This window comes from Grammomys surdaster, unplaced genomic scaffold (genome assembly GCF_004785775.1).
Source record: "Grammomys surdaster isolate TR1022 unplaced genomic scaffold, NIH_TR_1.0 126278, whole genome shotgun sequence".
Taxonomy (NCBI): domain Eukaryota; kingdom Metazoa; phylum Chordata; class Mammalia; order Rodentia; family Muridae; genus Grammomys; species Grammomys surdaster.
In genome coordinates, this window is record NW_021621078.1 from 5,921,403 (window position 1) to 5,940,659 (window position 19,257).

The 19,257-nt window shown below is 45.1% G+C and overlaps 1 protein-coding gene across 2 annotated transcripts in view; it reads right to left on the bottom strand.

Annotated features, from left to right (window-relative positions):
• Nucleotides 1-9,743: 9,743 nt before the first annotated feature.
• Blmh (bleomycin hydrolase) overlaps nucleotides 9,744-19,257 on the bottom strand; it is a 43,403-nt gene continuing 33,889 nt past the window's right edge. For both annotated transcript variants that reach the window (XM_028759238.1, XM_028759239.1), the window contains exon 12: nucleotides 9,744-10,657. In XM_028759238.1, the coding sequence (XP_028615071.1) occupies nucleotides 10,506-10,657 (152 nt within the window). In that variant the 3' untranslated portion in view covers nucleotides 9,744-10,505. The remainder of the gene's footprint in view (nucleotides 10,658-19,257) is intronic.

Below are 19,257 nucleotides of genomic sequence, written 5' to 3' on the forward strand. Positions count from 1 at the left end.
TCAGCGGGCCTGGTCCCTCTGCCTACAGAGCTGTTTGGCTATGTCGCCCTGCCTTCCCACATATCCTGCCTTCCTCCCTGTTTCTGACACTTGATAGGGACACGGTGGGGGGGAGGATGCAAGTTAGACACCCACAAAGGCGTTGCACTGGGCTAGGGAACACGACGACAGAAACACTACAGAAGGGCTGAGGAGGCTTTGATGGAGTGGGGGAATGCCAGACAGTACTCTCTTTGCTCACTAGCTCCATCCCAGAGACATGGGAGCTAGCTGCTACCGGCAGCCAGCCTCCACAGCAACAGACACACATTAAATGCACACACACATGCCGCCGCCACCATCACCAAGAAGACTCGCTGGATTCCCAAAACCCAGTGACGGCCAGGACAAAGCCTTGTGAATGCCAGCCGCTCCCTCCGGAAGCTCCTGGTGCCATCTGTCTGTCTGCCTATGTTCTGTTTACACGGTGACAGAAAAAGAAGCCCTCCCTTCCTTGTGGGCTTCTTCTCAGGCCCAGGAAATGGCTACCATACCCCTCCCTCTCAGGGAATCTCTTTGTTTCGGAGGGTCCTCCACCATAGGCCTGAGGTCTCTACAGCAGCCACCCGAGGCCGAGGCTGAGCTAGCTAATCAAAATGGAGCCAAAAGAAGAGGTGCCAGGGAAGACTCAGTCAATGTTAGTGGGCTGTTAGAGATGGAGGAGGGCTATGCACAGCTCTGGAAATGGCAGGAAACACGTAGGTGGACTTTGTCTTGGTCACTTCTTTTCTGGTTTCTTCTCAGCAATTCTTCATGAGCCTGAGGCCTTTGAGAGGCAGCCTCCTCCAAGTGCTACACCTTCCTGACTCGCCCCCTTGCCGGTGCCTCATCAGGCTGCCCTCTCTGGGGTGCCTTTAATTCCTCTCAGAGCTTCCTTGTGGGAGTGGTCCTTCCCCTGTAGCCCATGAGACAGCACCCTACCCTCAGAGGAGCACTCATGGGGCCAACGGTGATAATGCTAGGCCTCCACAAAGCATCTGAGCATCTGCCAGGCACCTGAACAATGTGTTCCTACCACCGGGCCTCATGAGCAACTTAGAAAGGATGAAATAAAATACTTGTCGCTTTAGAGATGTGAGAGGTACTTGCTGTTCATGCTTAATGGCTACTTGGGCTTTTCTAAAAGGGGGAAGGGTGAGAGCCGCTGATGTAGAAACTAGCAAGGGCATTTCTACACAAGGAGTCAGGAGGATGTGACTTTTGGGGTTTTCAAGGAACATCTCCCTGTGTAGTCCAGGCTGACGCTGACTTTGAAAACTCACCGCCAGGCTGAGGCAGCCTCCCTAGTGCTGGGATTAGATGTGCATCAGGTTTGAACCAGTTTTTGTTTTTTGTTTGTTTTTTGTACGTGTGTGTGTATGTGTGTGTGTGTGTGTGTGTGTGTGTGTATGGGGGGTGAACTGGAGGCTAGAGGTTAATCTTGGTGTCTTTCTCAATTGCTTGCTCTACAGAAGTTTTTGAGACAGAATCTCAAAAGACTGTTTGGCTAACTGGTACTCTGGGGAATCCTGTCTTCCTAGCACTGGAATTAGAAGCATGTGTGTCTTCACGTGGCTTCCTCCCTTTCTTCCTTCCTCCCTCCCTCTCTTCTTTCCTTCCTTCCTTCCTTCCTTCCTTCCTTCCTTCCTTTCTTCATTCGTTTAAATAGACTCTGGGGATTGAACTCTGCTTGTTCAGCAAGTACTTTGCTGATTGAGACGTCTCTCCATCTCCTGGACCAAGGTTTTTTGTCTTTATACCCATCCTACTAGATCCCCTCCCCTACCTGTAGGAACCCTTAGGGTCACATTCTGGTGGCTGCTGGTTTCCTACTCTACCTAGGTGGAGAAGCTAGAAGCACAGAGTTCCAGGAAGGCCCTAACACTATGTGTATAGATGTGTACAGCATTTCTGTCTCTATACACTTGTCCCCCACAAAGTCTGAGCTCTCTCTCTTACTGTGTCTTAGCACCTGCAATGACCGCAGGCTGAGGATGCCTAGTGTACATGATTGTCAGGAGTTATGGGGCAGCTGCTTGGAAGTTTGATGTGATAATCAAAACAAGACTTTAGGGATGGGAGGGAAAGCACACTATATCAACAAGCGGCCTGGGGTGAAGTGTATGCCTTTAAACCCCAGGAGTTGGAGGTAACGGGCTACACAGACTGTGTGTCCTACAAGGAGTAGGAAGAAGAAAAGTGGGGAGGAAGTCCCATACAGTGGTTAAAACTTAAAGCAGTCTGACATTGGAGTACCCCAAGATTTACTGATAAGTGTGGGGGATGGGTGCACAGAATAGGGCTATGCACACTCACTCAGAGCTAAACTTCTGTAGAGATACAGAAGAATCAGGACAGAGTGAAGCCTTGGTAAGGAAGAACACTGGAGGTGGAAAGAACTCACTGTTCATGGTATGTCTTTTTTTGTTTGTTTCAGTTTTTCAAGACAGGATTTCTTTGTGTAGCCCTGGTTGTTAAGAAACTCACTCTGTAGGCCTCGAACTCAGAAATCCGCCTGCCTCTACCTCCCAATACACACACACACACACACACACACATATACATATATATATGTGTGTATATATATATATATATATATATACACACATATATATTACAAATGTATTTATATGGTGAGTAAATGGCCCGCGACAGAGGCCAGAGGAGCACATCAGATTCTAGAGTTGAAATTGCAGGTGGTTGTGAGCTACCTGACTGGGAACCCACACATGTAGAAGAGCTCTTAACTACAGAGCCGTCTCTCTAGCCCGGTGTGCACATTTCATACTATTAAGAATCTGCAGTAGGGGCTGGAGAGATGGCTCAGTGGTTAGAAGCACTTGCTGCTTCAGAGGACTCAGCATCCACACGGCAGCTCACAACTATCTGTAACTCCAGTTCTAGGGATCCAATGTCCCCCAGGCCTCTGTAGGTATCAGGCACATTTGTGGTGCATACACATACATGCAGGCAATATACTCATACACATAAAATGAAAATAAATATTTTTTAATTTTTTAATTTTTAATTTATTTTATAATTTAAATTTTTAATATTTTTAAATTTTTAAAAATTTGCAGTAATGCTTTTACAATTTTTTCCCAGAAAAGCAGGTTTTAGTTCTGCTAAGCAAGCCTTCTACCAGCATACCATGCCCTGCTCCTCAAACCAGAATTCTTTATTTTAAATAACACATAAATCAATAAAAATGAGGAGAGTAAGACATTTTAAGAGTCCAAGCTTCTTGCAAAGCTGCCAAGCCCTGGAAAACTACTGGATTCCCTTGACACCGTAGACAATGGCCTTCCATGTGGGTAGTGACTCCTCACCAGCAGCGTGTGTGTGTGTGTGTGTGTGTGTGTGTGTATGTGACAGAGAGGATGCTGTGAGCCTAGAGGGGAAGGCCAGTGCTCTGCTCAACAGTTCAGGGCTGCAGAAGTGAGCAGAAGCCATTATTTCTGTGTCTCTGCCTCCTTTCCCTTTCCCTCTCCTGTGTGAACTCTCTTGGGCTCTTCTCTCCCTGACCCCACTTCAGTGATAACAAGACTTTTGCGTCTGGGGAGTTCCCCACAGGCCCTTCTTGGTAAGCTGGTTACCCTCCTCCCTGAAGTCTGTGGTCTCTGTGGGTCAAACGTGTGGTATACTGTTCCTCTGCAGCTCCAGGCTGTCACAGTCCCCGTGACACTGCGTGGAAGCCTCACATATAGTCACCTTCCTATTTAACAGCTTATTTCCTACCTCAGTGACAGACTTAGCTGGGGATCAGGGAATTGTCTTACCTCCCCAGGGAGGCTTACCGCCACACCAGGCATGCTGGAGAAGCTTGGGAGAAAGAGTTTAATAAAAGCTGCCATTTTGTTGAATATCTTCTAAATACATGGATAATATTCTCTCTTCCTATCTTATAGGTTAAATGCTGCATTATTAAAAAACAAATGAGTGTTTCTCATGTTCAAGCAGAGCTTTCATACTTAATGAATTTTAAGATAACTTTGTAATATGGGTAATATGGAAACCAAGGCTCAGAATGTCAGTGGCTTCTCCAGGCTTGCACCGCCTCCAAGCCAAATCGCCAGGCCAGCTTGTCTGTCTTATCTTCCTTCTGCTATTCCTTTGGGGTTGGGCTAACTAGAAATAGGAAAGGCTTGAGCCAGAAGAAAACTGAGCAGGCCTTTGCTCATTTTTCTGCCTCTTCTCCCACCTATGCAGTCCCAGGTTCCTAAGAATGACTATGGAGTTACAGGAGCTTTGCTCTTGTTTGACTTGTTCCCACAAGCTGTTTACAGGGAAGCTGGCTTCAGATCTCTCCATAAACTTTTAACTGATTACTGCACATTCAGTCAGCCTGATATTTACTTGGAGCCAGGCATTGAGAATACACGGAGGCTAGGAGGGAGACAGTTCCTGCCCTTGGGAAGCTGGCAGGGATACTGACTTTGAGGAAGCCAGACAATTAAAAACATATACATTCACAAGGCCTAAAGTGCTGTGGTGAAAATAGACTCTCCTAACAGGACAGACTGACAGGTGTCCAAGGGAAGAGGGCTAGGAGGAAAACTGGCTCCTTAGATAAGGTGATCTGATGGCCTTTGACATTATTTATGCCCTGTAGACTGAGAAGCCAGCTGTACAAAGACCCAAAGGAAGAGCAACAGAAGACGGTAGAGCGGGCAGGCAGAACTGAAGAGCACGTGTTTGAGAGAGAAACTGGAACCAGGTGAGTAAGAACACTGGGTTTGGAGAGGAGCTGGGTATGACTGTCCCTGTCATCAAACATGTCCTAGTAGGAGTTAAGGATTGCTGTCGATTCTGGAGACATTTAGGTCTGGTGAGCCATACGGATCTCTCTAGGTGAGACTCAATAGATGACAGGTTTCTGCACATGGCACTGCAGATGAAACCTAGAGCACATGCTAGGGAGTCACACGCAGCCCAGGGAAGTCACCACAGTCCTTCTGTTTCTGCTGTCCTAGCCTTCGACAGATGGTCCTATAAAGCAACTGTCATGGGGCAGCTGGAAAGAAGAGACTGGGGTTCACGCTGCTCACTTCCAGCTGTGCTCCTGCATAAGGGGTCCCTCAGGGGTAGGCAAGAGAGTGCGCAAAGGAGGGTGTCCGACACCCTCCCTCATGCTGGCATGAGCCTAATGCCTGCTCCCTCCCCTCTTCCTTTACTTCTGTAGGAATGTGGAAAAGACTGACTCTGAAAAAGAACACAGAAAACTCTGGCCAGTTTATTCCAAGTTTCAATATCTGTGTCCCACAAACCCCAGAGACTAAGAGGTATCTCCATAAAAAGCATGGAAGTTATGAACATGTCCTAAATATAAGAGGGCTCATCTGGAACCGCTTTAAAAAACAAAATCCACAAATGACTAACTGCAGCCATGGTGAGCCAGGGGCTCCCCTCCCACAGGAGGTACTTGAGGAAAGTGCCTAGTACCCACAGATGTCACAACCACATGGGAAGTCATGTCCCATTATCAGGTCTTGGTTTCTGACAGTCAGCATGACTCACAAGAGAATTCAGTGCTCAGGCCTTCCAGAGTCACCAACTTTGCCATCCGGTGATACAGTAGGACAAACCCTCACCTTCCGTTCCAGGAACCCAAAGACATGGTTACCATTTTTTTGCTTCTTTCTTCTAGATCTTCTTGGTTTGTTGTTACTGCTGTTTTGTTTTTTGAAGACAGGGTCTCATATGAAGACTCACTATGTAAACCCGGCTGGCCTTGAACCCAGAGATCTGCTGGCCTCCTCTTCAAGAGTGCTGGCCTGGGATTACAGGATCGCACTCTAGCCTGGCTAACCTTGAATTCTCAGCAATCTTCTTACTACAAGACTCTCAACTGCTGGGAATATAGGTGTGCACCTATCTCCACATGGCTCATCTGGATCCTGTTTTTGTTGGGAAAAAAAAAAGCCTTTGTTTGTTTAAGGACTTCTTATATCCACGTTTGTGGGTGAAATTTACATGGCTTTTGATCTTTTATTATCAGTTATACCAGACTAAAAAAAAATTATTTAGGCCATAAGATAGTCTATTTACCCTGTTATGTGCACATGTGTGCATGTGCATGCGGAGCCCAGAGGTCAGTGGCAGACGTCTGCCTGTCACTCTCCATGGTAACAGATGTCTGCCTGTCACTCTCCATGGTAACAGATGTCTGCCTGACACTCTCCATGGTAACAGACGTCTGCCTGTCACTCTCCACGGTAATTTTTGAGAATGTCACTGAGCTGTTTCTGCTGGACTGGCTGACCAGGAGCCCTCAGAACCTGCCTGTCTCCTGTAGCACAGACTGGCTTCAAACTTGCCGCACAGCCACAGAGGACCTCGGCCATCAATTCCTGCTCCTGCTGCCTCTGCCGCCTCCCAACATTTCAGGAGATATAGGCACCAGCCATTCAGGTACCCTTTTAAAATATACATAGTTGGTGAGTCTTACAAAATATTTGTTAATGTACTTTCACTTTTAAAATGAACTGGGGCTGGGCGGTGGTGGCGCACGCCTTTAATCCCAGCACTTGGGAGGCAGAGGCAGGTGGATTTCTGAGTTCGAGGCCAGCCTGGTCTACAGAGTGAGTTCCAGGACAGCCAGGGCTACACAGAGAAACCCTGTCTTGAAAAACCAAAAAATAAAAATAAAAATTAAATAAATAAATAAAATGAACTGGGGCTGGAGCGATGGCTCAGTGGTTAAGAACACTGACTGCTCTTCCAGAGGTCCTGAGTTCAATTCCCAGCAACCACATGGTGGCTCACAACCATCTGTAATGGGATCTGATACCCTCTTCTGGTGTGTCTGAAGACAGCTACAGTGTACTCACATATATAAGATAAATAAATCTAACAAAATAAAAAAATAAAATAAAATGAACTCTTGGTTTTGTGGATCCATTCAGCCTCTGCAGGTATCTCTTCCTTTAGGTTTAATCCTTCTGATCCCTTTTGATATGTATTTGTATAATTAATTATAATTCAGGTTAAATTTCCTGTGTAATCTCTTCTTGGTCCCATGTGCTAATTTTTAAACCCAGAACACAATTAGACTGGTCTAATTTTGGTTTCTCACCAAAGTGCTGTATGGTTGGAGTGTGGGCCATGTAACAATCCTGCGACATTTGAGATTGACTATCCTAGAAAATGGTTAAATTTTAAGAAAGTCCTACATGTGCTCAAAACGCATGTGCAACTGTGAGCCGCTGGAGCCTTTGATGACCCTGGGAGGGAAGCAAACACACCGAATACTGTATCTTTTATACTCACCAACTTTCTGCTGTTTGATCTCTTGGTTAAATTCCTATTATGATGTGGATTGCTTTTTCATATAATGTTCAGGGTTTTTTTGTGTGTATTTTGAGACGTTAATTAGTATAGTAACTTACAGTCTTGATATTTTTCTGGATACTTGAGTAAAGTCATGCAGAGAGCCCATCTCTGTTGACATTTTGCTTCAGCACCTTTCCAGGGCTGCTATGTTACCCAACTCCAGGGAGGCAGTCAAATAGCAGCTAGTGTGAGTAATACACTCTGGAGTTGGACTGATGGCTTATTCTAAACGGATTCATTTTACAGCTTGTAGATTCACTGACTTATTTTGGTTAGTATAGTACCTGATAAAGAGCTTTTGAGAAAGGGCCTCCTATAGCCCAGGCTAGATTGTAACTGGCTATGTAGCTGAGGATGTCCTTGAAGTCTGGGTCCTCCTGCCTCCACCTTCCAAGTGCTTCGACTACAGGTGTGCACCTCTATGTCTGGCAATGCACTTACACTTAACACACAGCTCACCTTCCTTCAAAAAATGCAACTAAATATTCCTTAAAGGTCTGTTTAATCCACTTATACAAACTATAACTTACTGATGTAGTCAGATGAACTTCTCTTTCTGTTGTTTTTGAAACAGGTCTCACTGGGTAGCCCTGGCTGCTCTGCAAATCGATTTATAGACCAGTCCTTGAACTCACAGAGATCCTCCTGCCTCCACCTCCCAGGTGCTGAGATTGAAGTCACGAGCCACCACTGTACTGAGTCATGTACTTTATCTTATTTTGATATTTGATTTGTGTTTTCCTTCCCTGCTACTCTATCTTTTTACATATTTAACCAGGTAAAACGGCTTTTCCTGTGTGGTCTGTGTAGGACTGTTGTGTGACGTGTAAAAGGTAAACGACATGTACGTGCCATTCTGAGGGCAGACAACTTTCAGTTGATCCTCTCCTTCCACCTTGAGTCCTGGGGACTGAACTCAGGTGTTAGACTTGCCCAGTGGGCACCTTTCTCAGCTCTGTGGTCTCACCGGCCTTCTCCTATCCTCTGTGGACTGTGTTGTATTTTCTTACTCAGCTTATCCTCGTCTGGGGACTATCTTATGTTTACTTCCTAGGAGTCTAGAACGTTTCAGCATAGGCACTGATACATTACTGTCTAAAGTGAACACATTTATCTTCTACCCCAAGGGTAAGACTTTCAATGTCCCCCCACCATCCAGCTACTTTTAGGGTTGTTTGGGGAGGGAATTTGTTTGCTATTTTGAGACAGGCTTTTCCTGTGTAGCTGGCCTGGAACTAGCTATGTAAAAAAGGCTGATCTCAAACCCATAGAGACCTACCTACCTCTGGGTTTTCTTAGTTTTAGCTTTCTTCTGAGCTTGACTTGGCCAGTCGTTGTGTTTAGATGACCAATGTATTTACCATAGTCTTTGCTCTGTGTTTGTTTATTCATTTTAAACCTCCCATATTGGATCACTTCCTTCTTTTGGGAAAAACTCAATTTTTCTTTTTTCTAAAAATGGCCTTTATGTTAACTTCTTTGTTGTTGTTATTGTTGTTTTTCGAGACAGGGTTTCTCTGTGTAGCCCTGGCTGTCCTGGAACTCACTCTGTCGAACTCAGAAGTCCGCCTGTCTCTGCCTCCCAAGTGCTGGGATTAAAGGCGTGCGCCACCACTGCCGGGCATGTTAACTTCTTGAAAGGCAGTTTTATTGAGTACAGAATTAGCTTTTTTTTCTTTCTCACTATCTCTTTTTTTGTTTGAAACAGGCTCTTGTTCTCAGTCTGGGCTGGAACTTACTATGTCACTTCTCACAGTGCCCTAACTCTCTCTGCAAATGTAGTTACAAATGAGAAGTTAGCTTTGGTTCCCTCAGCTTCAGTTGGAGGTCACCTGTATGTTCAGGTCTGTGGTTCCACATATGTAGAGATGGATTTTCACCCTGGAATAGGAGGACTTGAATACTGTGAACACACTGGCTAATGCTTGAGTCTTTATCTAATTTGACCTTGGCAAGTGCCACAACAAAGGACATCTCCTGCTAGGGCTAAGAATTCTGGGGAGCCAGAAAAATCTGGGGTGCAGACACTGGTGTAAATGCTAAATAGGAGCTCTGCTCTGTTCAACAAAATAGAGATGCGGTCTGCCCGCCCGTGCTCTTAGCCCCTTCTAGGGCAAGATCACCACAGTTCCCACCTTGGAGACACTGGGTCTGGGTGAGACGATGAAGCAGTGTTGAATGGCAGGAATACAGCCCTCAGAGTCAGACCGTGAAGGGCCTCTGCAGAATCCACAGGGTGGTGAGGGTGGGCAGGCTCAGGCTGGGATCATGTCCTGCAGAGCAGCCGAAGGAAGAAAACCCTGAGCTCTGCTCCTTTTTCTTCACTTAGAGAGGCTGCTCCCATTTGTAGCTAAGTAAATACTTGTTGGCGTTTACAGATCAAATACACTGGCTTATTCTCATTTAGCAAAGTATTTTATTCAAAAGCTTCTCAGCACCATCAAGTTATCAGAAAGAATCACTTTTTCTCCCCACCCAACCCCCAACGCAGAGACAAACATTAAAGCATTCAATGGGGTGCCCTTCGTGATTAGTTGAGACCCTGACAAGGTTTTCTCTAACCCTGTTTAACCTGGCCCAAGTGAGCCCCACGGTTCAGAAGGGAAGGAATCATTTCAGAGCCGATCAACCTTCCCTTTTTGAGCTATTTAGAGTCACATGAAACAACCCTATGGAAGTTGAATTCAGCGACTGCCAGGTAGGAAGGACAGTGACCTGTGAGGCAGCATGCAGCGTTGAGAGTTCAAATCCTAGCTAACCCTCCCCCTAATCTACTCTAGGAACAAGGAGCCCAGGACTGTTTGTTCTCCGTACACCTCAGCTGCTCATCTTACTCTGTCTTACTACAAACACAAAGACCATGACAGTGAACAATTACATCCAATTAAAATGCTAAGAGATCCTGAGCCAGAGATGAGGAGAGCAGACAGGATGCCCCAACCCTTCCCCTTTATTTTTTTCCTTTATGAATATTTTGTTTCAGCATAAAGCATTTTTCTCAAAGAGGTTCCTGGAGGAGACTGGAAACCCAAGAGTCTGACTGTAGCCTGTGGGAACAGCCACCCATGGTACTTTGGTTTCAGTCCCTGGATCTGTCCTTGGCAGCTATATCCAATCCCATGGGAGGAGGAAAGAACTGGAGGCAGTCCACTCACTCATTCAGCCAAAGCCCCCATGGGGTCCCATGCCGGCAGGACAATGGGCTCCTGCTCTAACACAGCCAACACCTCTTCTGGGACATGCTTCTTGTCCACCACCACCTCATAGACATATTCAGAGAACCACTCATCGGTCATGTACAGGTAACCTGGAAAGGAGAGAAAAAACACTCCTGAGTTTCTGGGTACACAGAAAGGAGAACTTCCTGCTACTACAAAAATGTCTTCTACAAGAATAACAAGTTTCCAGCATTGCCCTCTAATCTCATTTGAGTTCCATTGTTACTAGCAATTTGTGAAGCAGACAGGACAGACACTGCTGTGTTTTCACCAACTGCGAAAAGGGGGTTCAGAGTAACTGATGTGCCTGGCTTCAGAGAAGACCTAATGCAGGCCCCAGGCTGGCCCACACTCAGCTGCCTCTGTGATGCTGACTTGTACACCAGCAGGTCAGTGGGAAGTGTCTAGTTCATTTCCACCGAGAGAGGATTCATCTCTAGTGCAGAATGGCAAGCACAGTGCCCAACCTTCATCTCACCCACACTCCTCGCTTCACTGGCTGCTCTCGTACTCACACACTCTGAGAGCAGCCAGCTAAGATGCTAGGGGCATGTCACCATGGCCAGCAGCCAGCCATTCTTTCGCAGGTGACACTGGGTGATCACACAGCCCTTCCTTTCCTGAAAGGGAATGTGTAATGCCAGAACACTGACAGAGCAAGTAGCACACACTCTCCAGCACAGTACCCAGATTAGCAACCCTGCTCTTCTTACTGGAGAGATTAATCTGAATCTCAGGCCCCACAAGGTCCACACAAGTTCTTCTTCAGGACCATGCCTTCAACAAACTCATGAGCAAATACTCAGCTTAAACCACTTGCAGAATGAAGAAAAAAAAAAGTGCAAGCAAGAGACTAATAGAGTGTGTGTTTAAAAACAAAGCATGGTTCCTGTGCTAGGGAAGGAGTGCAGAGCACAAGCCTTTGTAAGCACACATCTGACCAGGAGCACTGCGTGAACATCAGAGGGTTTGCAGGAAAGAGTATCCACGACCTACAAGATGCAGCTAGCACCTGCTTTATTAGACACTTTAGCCGCCTTCCGGTTTACCGGTTTATTTATGTAAACCTAGTAGTATTAATTCCTACACAGGACCAAGAGTAAGGGAAGAGAAATACATGTTTCTCCCAAGAAGGTATTCTAAAGCCAGGTGTGGTGGGGCATTTGGGAGGCAAAGGCAAGAGGATCAAGACTTCAAAGCTATCTTTGCTACATGGGGAGTTCAAGGCCAGCCTGGGCTACATAAGACCCTGACTCAAAAATAACAAAGCAAAGCAAACAACACACAGACAGAGATGCAAAGACAAATGTACACACATGTGCTCCTTCTAAAAAACTAAAACAAGAAACAAAAAAACCCCAAAGGGTTCTCTAGTCAAGCAGTTTCTAAGCTTCTTTGGCTTTAAGACTTGTTACATACTATTAAAAATAATTAAAGAAAGCTGGAAAGATGCCCCAGTGGTTTAGGGCTCTTGTTGCTCTTACAGAGGGTCTAGGTTCGATTCCCAGCACCAACATGGTGACACAACCATCCATAACTCTGGCTCCAAGGACTCAATGCCTTCTGCTGACCCCCAAGGGCACCAGGTACACACTCAGTACACATCCATTCCTGCAGGAAAACCCCGCATACACACATAATCAAATAATTAAATCTAAGCTGAGCATGACGGCAAGCTCCTAACACTGCGACCTTGGGGGTATGGAGAGAGGTGGATCCCAGGGTCTTGCTGGCCAGCCACAGTGAGTTCCCAGTTCAGTGAGAAAAATTAAGGATGGAGATGACAGCAGAGGACTTCAACGGCTGATACTCGATCACATGTGCTCACCAGCAAGACCACACTTGAGAAAATGCTCTAAGGAAGTCAGTGCCGAGCGCTTGCCTACTGTGCAATGGACTCTGGGTTCCAGTCCCCAGCATCACATAGGCATGTGCACACACACAGTGCACTTAGGGGTGCTGAACCAAGACTTGACAAGGGGTGCTCACCTGGTGAGTACCCTCTTGACTCAAGGCTGTTTCTTCCAATGGCAGGTAAGCATCTCTCCGCATAGAGCAGTGCTTGTTACTTCTGATCTGTCCTGACTCCATCCCTTGGACCTCCAGCTCTGCTATGTCAATCACTCAGGCCCTCATCACCTGTATCAGTGCTAGCCAATCCCACTCCTGCTACATCTTAAGTGTGCACTCCTGAGAAACTCAGCATTTGTCTTGTCAAAGACTATACTGGTTAATACCTGAATTCCTAGCATGAATGAGGCTGAGGCAGGAGAACTGCTGCAAGTTTGAGGCCAGCCTAGGCTACAAAGTTAGACCATCTCAAAACCCCCATACACCACCTGAGACATCACCCATCCTCCCCCCAGCAAAGTGCAGGCTGAGCATAACCTAGACAGCTCTGGGCGGCTGGCGGCAGGTAGAGGACAGACAGACTCTGTAATAAAGTTCCACGTCCCTTCCAACAATGCTATCGCCTCACAATCAAATGAGTCTTCAAAGACAGCCCAGAGAAAACGCACACGAAGTACATCTGCACTATCTTGTTCCAAAAGGAGATCACATTAAGGCCTCACAAATTAAATCTCCTATCAACTGTAGCCCACCCTTTCCATGTCCCTGCCAAGAGGACCTGCCTTGATTAGCCTCTTTCTGCAGGATATGAGTTCTTCAGGGCCCACAACACCCTCAGTGAAAGCTGCCAAGTAATTGCACCCTGGGCAGATAAGAGACATGCCAGCTTCAACTGTTGACACTGCACGTCTCGGACTTTTACAGAGATTAGGATCAGTATGGCTGAAGCCAGAAGTGCCGAGAAGAGTCTGAAGCCCAAGGCTGTGGGGTGCAGCAGACTTCGGGTGTGGGGCTCTGAATGGAAGGCTCATCATCTCCCAGGCGAAAAAACAACAGCAAATTGGAATCCCAAAGTTAAAATTTAGGAAGACAGACAATGTATAAAGAAGTCAACTTCAGAAATACAATTGCATTTAAGCATGAGTTCTTATTTATATTCTTTGAGCAAATAAAATAAACAAGCAATACTAAAGCAACTGGAATGCAATGCTTCTGAGTTTTGTATGGGAAAGGGAAGAAGCCAATGTGAAGGGCAGGCAGAGTCTGGGATACACTTGTAGACCCGATGCTGAGACTCACTTAGAAGAGCCCCAGGTTTATGGATGCAAGTGCTTATCTGAGCTTACGGACACTCTGACAACTGTATGAGATTTAAACCTTGCAGACTATACTAAAACAACAAAATATTGCCATTTATTTTTTAACATATATTTTTAATTATTTATTTTTAATTATATGTATGTGTGGAGATATGTACACACAACTGTAGATCCACGGAGCCAGAAGAGACAGTTGGATCTCCTCTTTTTGGGATTACAGGTGGTTATGAGCTGTCTGCAATCTGCTGAGAACTGATAAGTCCTCTGGAAAAGAATTACGTGTTCTTAACTGCTAAGTCCCAACCCTGATTTTACCATTTATGAATTAGAAATATTTTCTAGTTTTTATCACTTTTGCTCTAAGACATAACTGATAATTTGTAGTTAATTATTTTTTTCTATAAAAAAAAACAAAACCTAAGTATGGTAAAACACAGTCATTAAACTAGGTGTGGTGGTGCACAGTTGTAATCCCAGCAGAGAGAGGGTCAAAGAGGAGGACCACACACCAGAGGCTGGCCTCCCCCGTGTAATCAAACTCTCCATATATAAACAAATAGTGCTCTGGGGAGTATGTCCAGATGGACTGACCTAAGGAAGCCAACTTGTCATGTGAAGCCCTAAATCAGGGGTGCAGCAAAGCTCCAGAAAAAACTAAAACCTGTCTATGTTCCAAACTGCCTAGGACAGAATGACACCTTACAGAACATGTCAGCCATTGAGACGACAGTGCAAAGGACAACTGACAAGTTGCTAAAATATTTAAGAATAGAACAGACATACATGGTACATCCCCTGTAACTTGTATATTACACGTGGATCCCATACACAGTACATACACTGTACATACACACTCCAACACACAACAGTAGCTAAACAGCATGTTACACTGTGAGGTAGCCCCATTTCTCTCCCAGATATCTGAAATACTCTATTATCTTTTAGATACTTTAGAACGTTACCCAAACAATTCAAGTTTGAAGAAAATACTTTTAGGAACATGATAAGAAGAGAAGGAAGAGATAACTTACAAACTTCCTACATCTACTAGAGGAACAATCCACTCATCATACCTTACACTGCTGCTTCGGTAAAGTCTCTACCTGCAGACTGTGTCGTAAGGGATAAGTCACAACAAACAAAGTTACAAATCACCATATACTGCTTTTCCAGTCCCTCTCCTTCCACGATGGTCTGTCTTACTCCTAAGTGTCAAGTCTGTGTGAATCATCTACTCCCTACACTGAAGTCTCAACTGTTTTTCATACTCAGGAGTAATACTAAAAATACTTCTGGAATCAAATCTATGTCTGCACTCTCATTCCCCAGGTGTCTTATTTTTGGTTTTTTTGTTTGTTGTTTTTTCGAGACAGGGTTTCTCTGTGTAGCCCTGGCTGTCCTGGAACTCACTCTGTAGACCAGGCTGGCCTCGAACTTAGAAATCCGCCTGCCTCTGCCTCCCAAGTGCTGGGATAAAAGGCGTGTGCCACCACCGCCCGGCCCCCAGGTGTCTTTATTGTAGCTTAAATTATATAACTGGGAACTTTCTTTTCCATCTGACTGAACCATTTTTAAGTTTTCTTGTATCTGAGGGCTAGGTGGGTAAAGGCACTTACTGCTAAGCTCAATGACCTGAGTGTAATACCTGGAATTCACATGGTAGGAGAGAACCAACTCCTTTCTTAAGTTGTCCTGTGATTTCCATACATATTTTGTGGCACATGCACACATAAGAACACACACAGCTATGCATACACAGAAATGCACGTATGGAGAAATTTCGAAGAAAAGCAATAGAGGCTGGAGAGATGGTTCAGCAGTTAAGAGCCCTTGCTGCTTTTCCAGGACCTGAGTTTGGTTCTCAGAACCCATGTTCAGTGGCTCATAACCATCAGTTACTAGTACCAGGGGATCTGATACCATCTACTGGCCTCCAAAGGCACCTGTTCCATGTGCACACACACCCAAAGAGATATATATATACAAAAGTTTTAAAAGTCTTTAAAAAGGTAATAAACTATCTGAGGTCTTCCCCTTATCCTCTGTGTACACCCATATGCAGTATGTGTTCAGGGTTGTGAATGCACGTGGAGGCCAGAAGCTGACATCAAATGCCTTCCTCAATTCCTCTTCAACTTTTATGTTGAGGATGGGTCTGACACTTGAATCAGCGCTCACCAATTTGGTTAGTGTATAGTCAGCTTGCTCTGGGGAACCCCTTTCTTGCCTGCCGGATGCGAGTTACGATCCATACTTCAGTCAACATGCTTGGGTGTAAGCACTTTTCTTACTTTACTGGGCCGTTTCCCCAGCAACTTCTGCTCAGTTTTAGTTGGAGTGTTTGCCTTTTTCACAGTAATCAGTAATAGCATATTACATATTTATTTTGGCTGCAAACTTTCTTCCTATCATGCATTTTGCCTTCTAATTTAGTTTACACTTTTTATAGCCTACTAAAATTCCTTCATTTTTAGAAAGTTGTATTTATCAATCTTTTGGTTTTTAACTCTGGTTGTATGGTTAATGTTTTTTATATTATAATGAAAAAATAAATACAAGGGAAAAAATTAGGGTAAGGGCTTAGGAAAATACAAGGTAGTCTTTAAAGAAGAAAAACAAAAAACCTCAACAGAAGACTTTGGCACAGTCTAATTCCCAACCATGATAGAGACAATTTAAATATATCTAATCAAGAGCAGACAATCTGTCAATCACTTTTGTTAGATATTCAGTGTGTGAGGCCAAATGTCTTAAATTAATGCAGTGTGCTACAAATGTGCAAACTAACAGACCCCCATGGAACAGAATTTGGCAGTATGCAGAAAAGTTAAATATGCATTTGCCCTCCTCACTAAGCCACAGTCATTCTAGGATACACAATAGGTATTTATGTGTAGTTTGGCCAGGAACTGTTTTTCACACTGTACATGGAATAACCCATCACAATATTGTCTAAAATAGGAAAATACTATTAATCCATTAGTTAGTCAGTCAGTCCACTAAAGTTCCATTAGTTAGGGAACTGGTTAAATAAACCATGGACATCCAGATGATAGAAGATGACGAACTGGAAATGCTTCCAAGGCATGCTGCTTGAGAAGTCAGACGGGCACAAAGCACAGTGTACAGTGTGCTGCCATTGGCAGAAGAAAAGAAGGCAACAGATTTACATGCCTTTTGATATATAGACTTTAGAACAATGTAATTTTATTATCTGTTGGAAGAATTTAAAACACACATACAGCTGGGTATAATGATGCACTATTACTCTCAGCTCTTAGAAGGCAGACACAGGAGGATCTTTGTGAGTTCAAGGCCAGCCTAATTTATACAGTGAGTTACAGGAGCGAGGGCTACATAGTGAGACCCCACTTCAACAATAACAATGACAACAACAGAGATGCCATGTGTTCTAAGCATCTTTAGGAGATAGGATGATTTAAATGGGTTAATGTTTTAAAAAGAAAAAGGCGGAGGAAGGTAACCAAATAACCACTTGTACTTATGACTGCCACTTGGACAGTGACCTAAGAAGCTGCTTCTCCCTCCAGACCAGACACAGATGTCTGGCTAGGCTGAGGACACATTCATGGTCATGAACCTTTTGAAGATAACAGATGAGATATTCATTGAGCCGGATATTACTGGTGGCTTCTCTCAGACACAAAGGCTAGAGACGCTATGGTGCCCCTGCTAAAGGCATAGGAAAATGGGGCATGGTGAAACAGCAAATACGGTAGGAAAGAAGGGCTGTTTGGATATCTCTCTAAAAGCATTTACATTACATTGATTTGGGTGTACAAACATGCCATGGTGTGGGAGTCAGAGGACAATTTGTGAGAGATGGTTCTCTCCTTCTACCATCTGGGTCCCAGGAATCAAATCTCACAGGGTAAGGTTTGGAAGCAAGTTCCTTTGTCCAATGAACCTTTCACTGGCCCCACATTTTTAAATGACAACAAAATTCGATAGGGAAAAGTATACCCATCCCAAGGATACCTTTCCCCAAGAGGCTCAGATGACAGTTGCTCACCTCAGGGATTCAGTCTCCTTTCCCTGGACCATGAGTGAAGGCCATACAAGCTTGAGACTACATGGCACTGGGCCAGTCAGGATCTTTTCTACCCAAGGGTCTGATTTCACAGGTTAACTTTTCTCTGCTCCCCAAACCATCATTCTTGCTACTTGCTCTAGGGCAAGTCCCCTAGATGGTAGGCCATATTCCTGCTTAGCCATACACCTCTGACCTGTCCAAAGCATGCTCCAAATGTAAAGAGCTACTATCTCCACAGCCTGGCAAGAAGCCCTAACCTTAATCAAGCTGTCTCCTCCAGAACTCCTAAGGAGGACCCAAAGTTCACTCTCCTTATTCACCACCCTGTAACCCTGTACTTATTCCTATGTTGTTTTACACACACACACACACACACACACACACACACACACACACACACAGATCAAGACTTACAGCTTCATCTATCGCACCTCCAATATCCCTGCTCCCACTGTGCTAGACCAGAAGACACTGAGTATTAAAATGCTGGTTTGGGCTGGGCAATGGTGGCACACGCCTTTGATCCCAGTACTTGGGAGGCAGAGGCAGGCAGATTTCTAAGTTCAAGGCCAGCCTGGTCTACAGAGTGAGTTCCAGGACAGCCAGGGCTACACAGAGAAACCCTGTCTCGAAAAACAAACAAATGAACAAACAAACAAACAAATGCTGGTTTGGCACACAGGATAATCTCCTGCAGTTCCCAAAACCACCTGTGAATCTAATCTAAGCCCAATGCTTCTTCCCTTTGCTCTGTCTGCTTTGCCATTATATTATTGTGGTCCCCACAATCTCCCAGACACCAACACCTCTGGCTGTTGAGATAGTCTTTCCACCCTCACCTCATCAGTAACCTCAGCTCCTGTCCTCCTCATCTCCCCACTGAGGGGCCACCCAGCCCTTCCTCTGTCCATCACCTGCCTTCCTGGAGAAGTCACCTTCTTAGTTTTTCGGTCTATTTCCCCCGTATCTTACAGTCTGAGGAGCACACCACGAATGCCACTTCTGTCTCATCACAGCCCTCTTCAACTCCTGTTTCCACGTCCCAAGAGACTAAGTATGAATTCCTCTGAGGGTCAGGGACATTTGTTCCATCATGGCTGTGCACGGGTCTCTGCATCCCACTGATAAATGTGAGTTGAAGCCACTGCTAATGGCCTTTCCTCAGCACCGGGTTTACCCATCTTTGCCATCTTTTCTCACGAAACTAAGCTTGCACTGTGGGGCACCTGTCCAGTGACTGTGACATAGCAACAGTCATGCTGAGATCTGTTCTCAGAGCTCTGAAGCTAGAAGCATGGGCGAGTTAGTCTTTCCTGAATGGGAAAGTAAGCGAGCCTCCTGCTCCCATCAGTCTAAAGCATCAACGACAGCAGCCGAGGGTGTGTGCCCTTCCTCTGTATTCCACAGAACAATGACAGGCCACTGTCATTATAGTTATAGATGAGAAAGTTACACTCAGACAGGC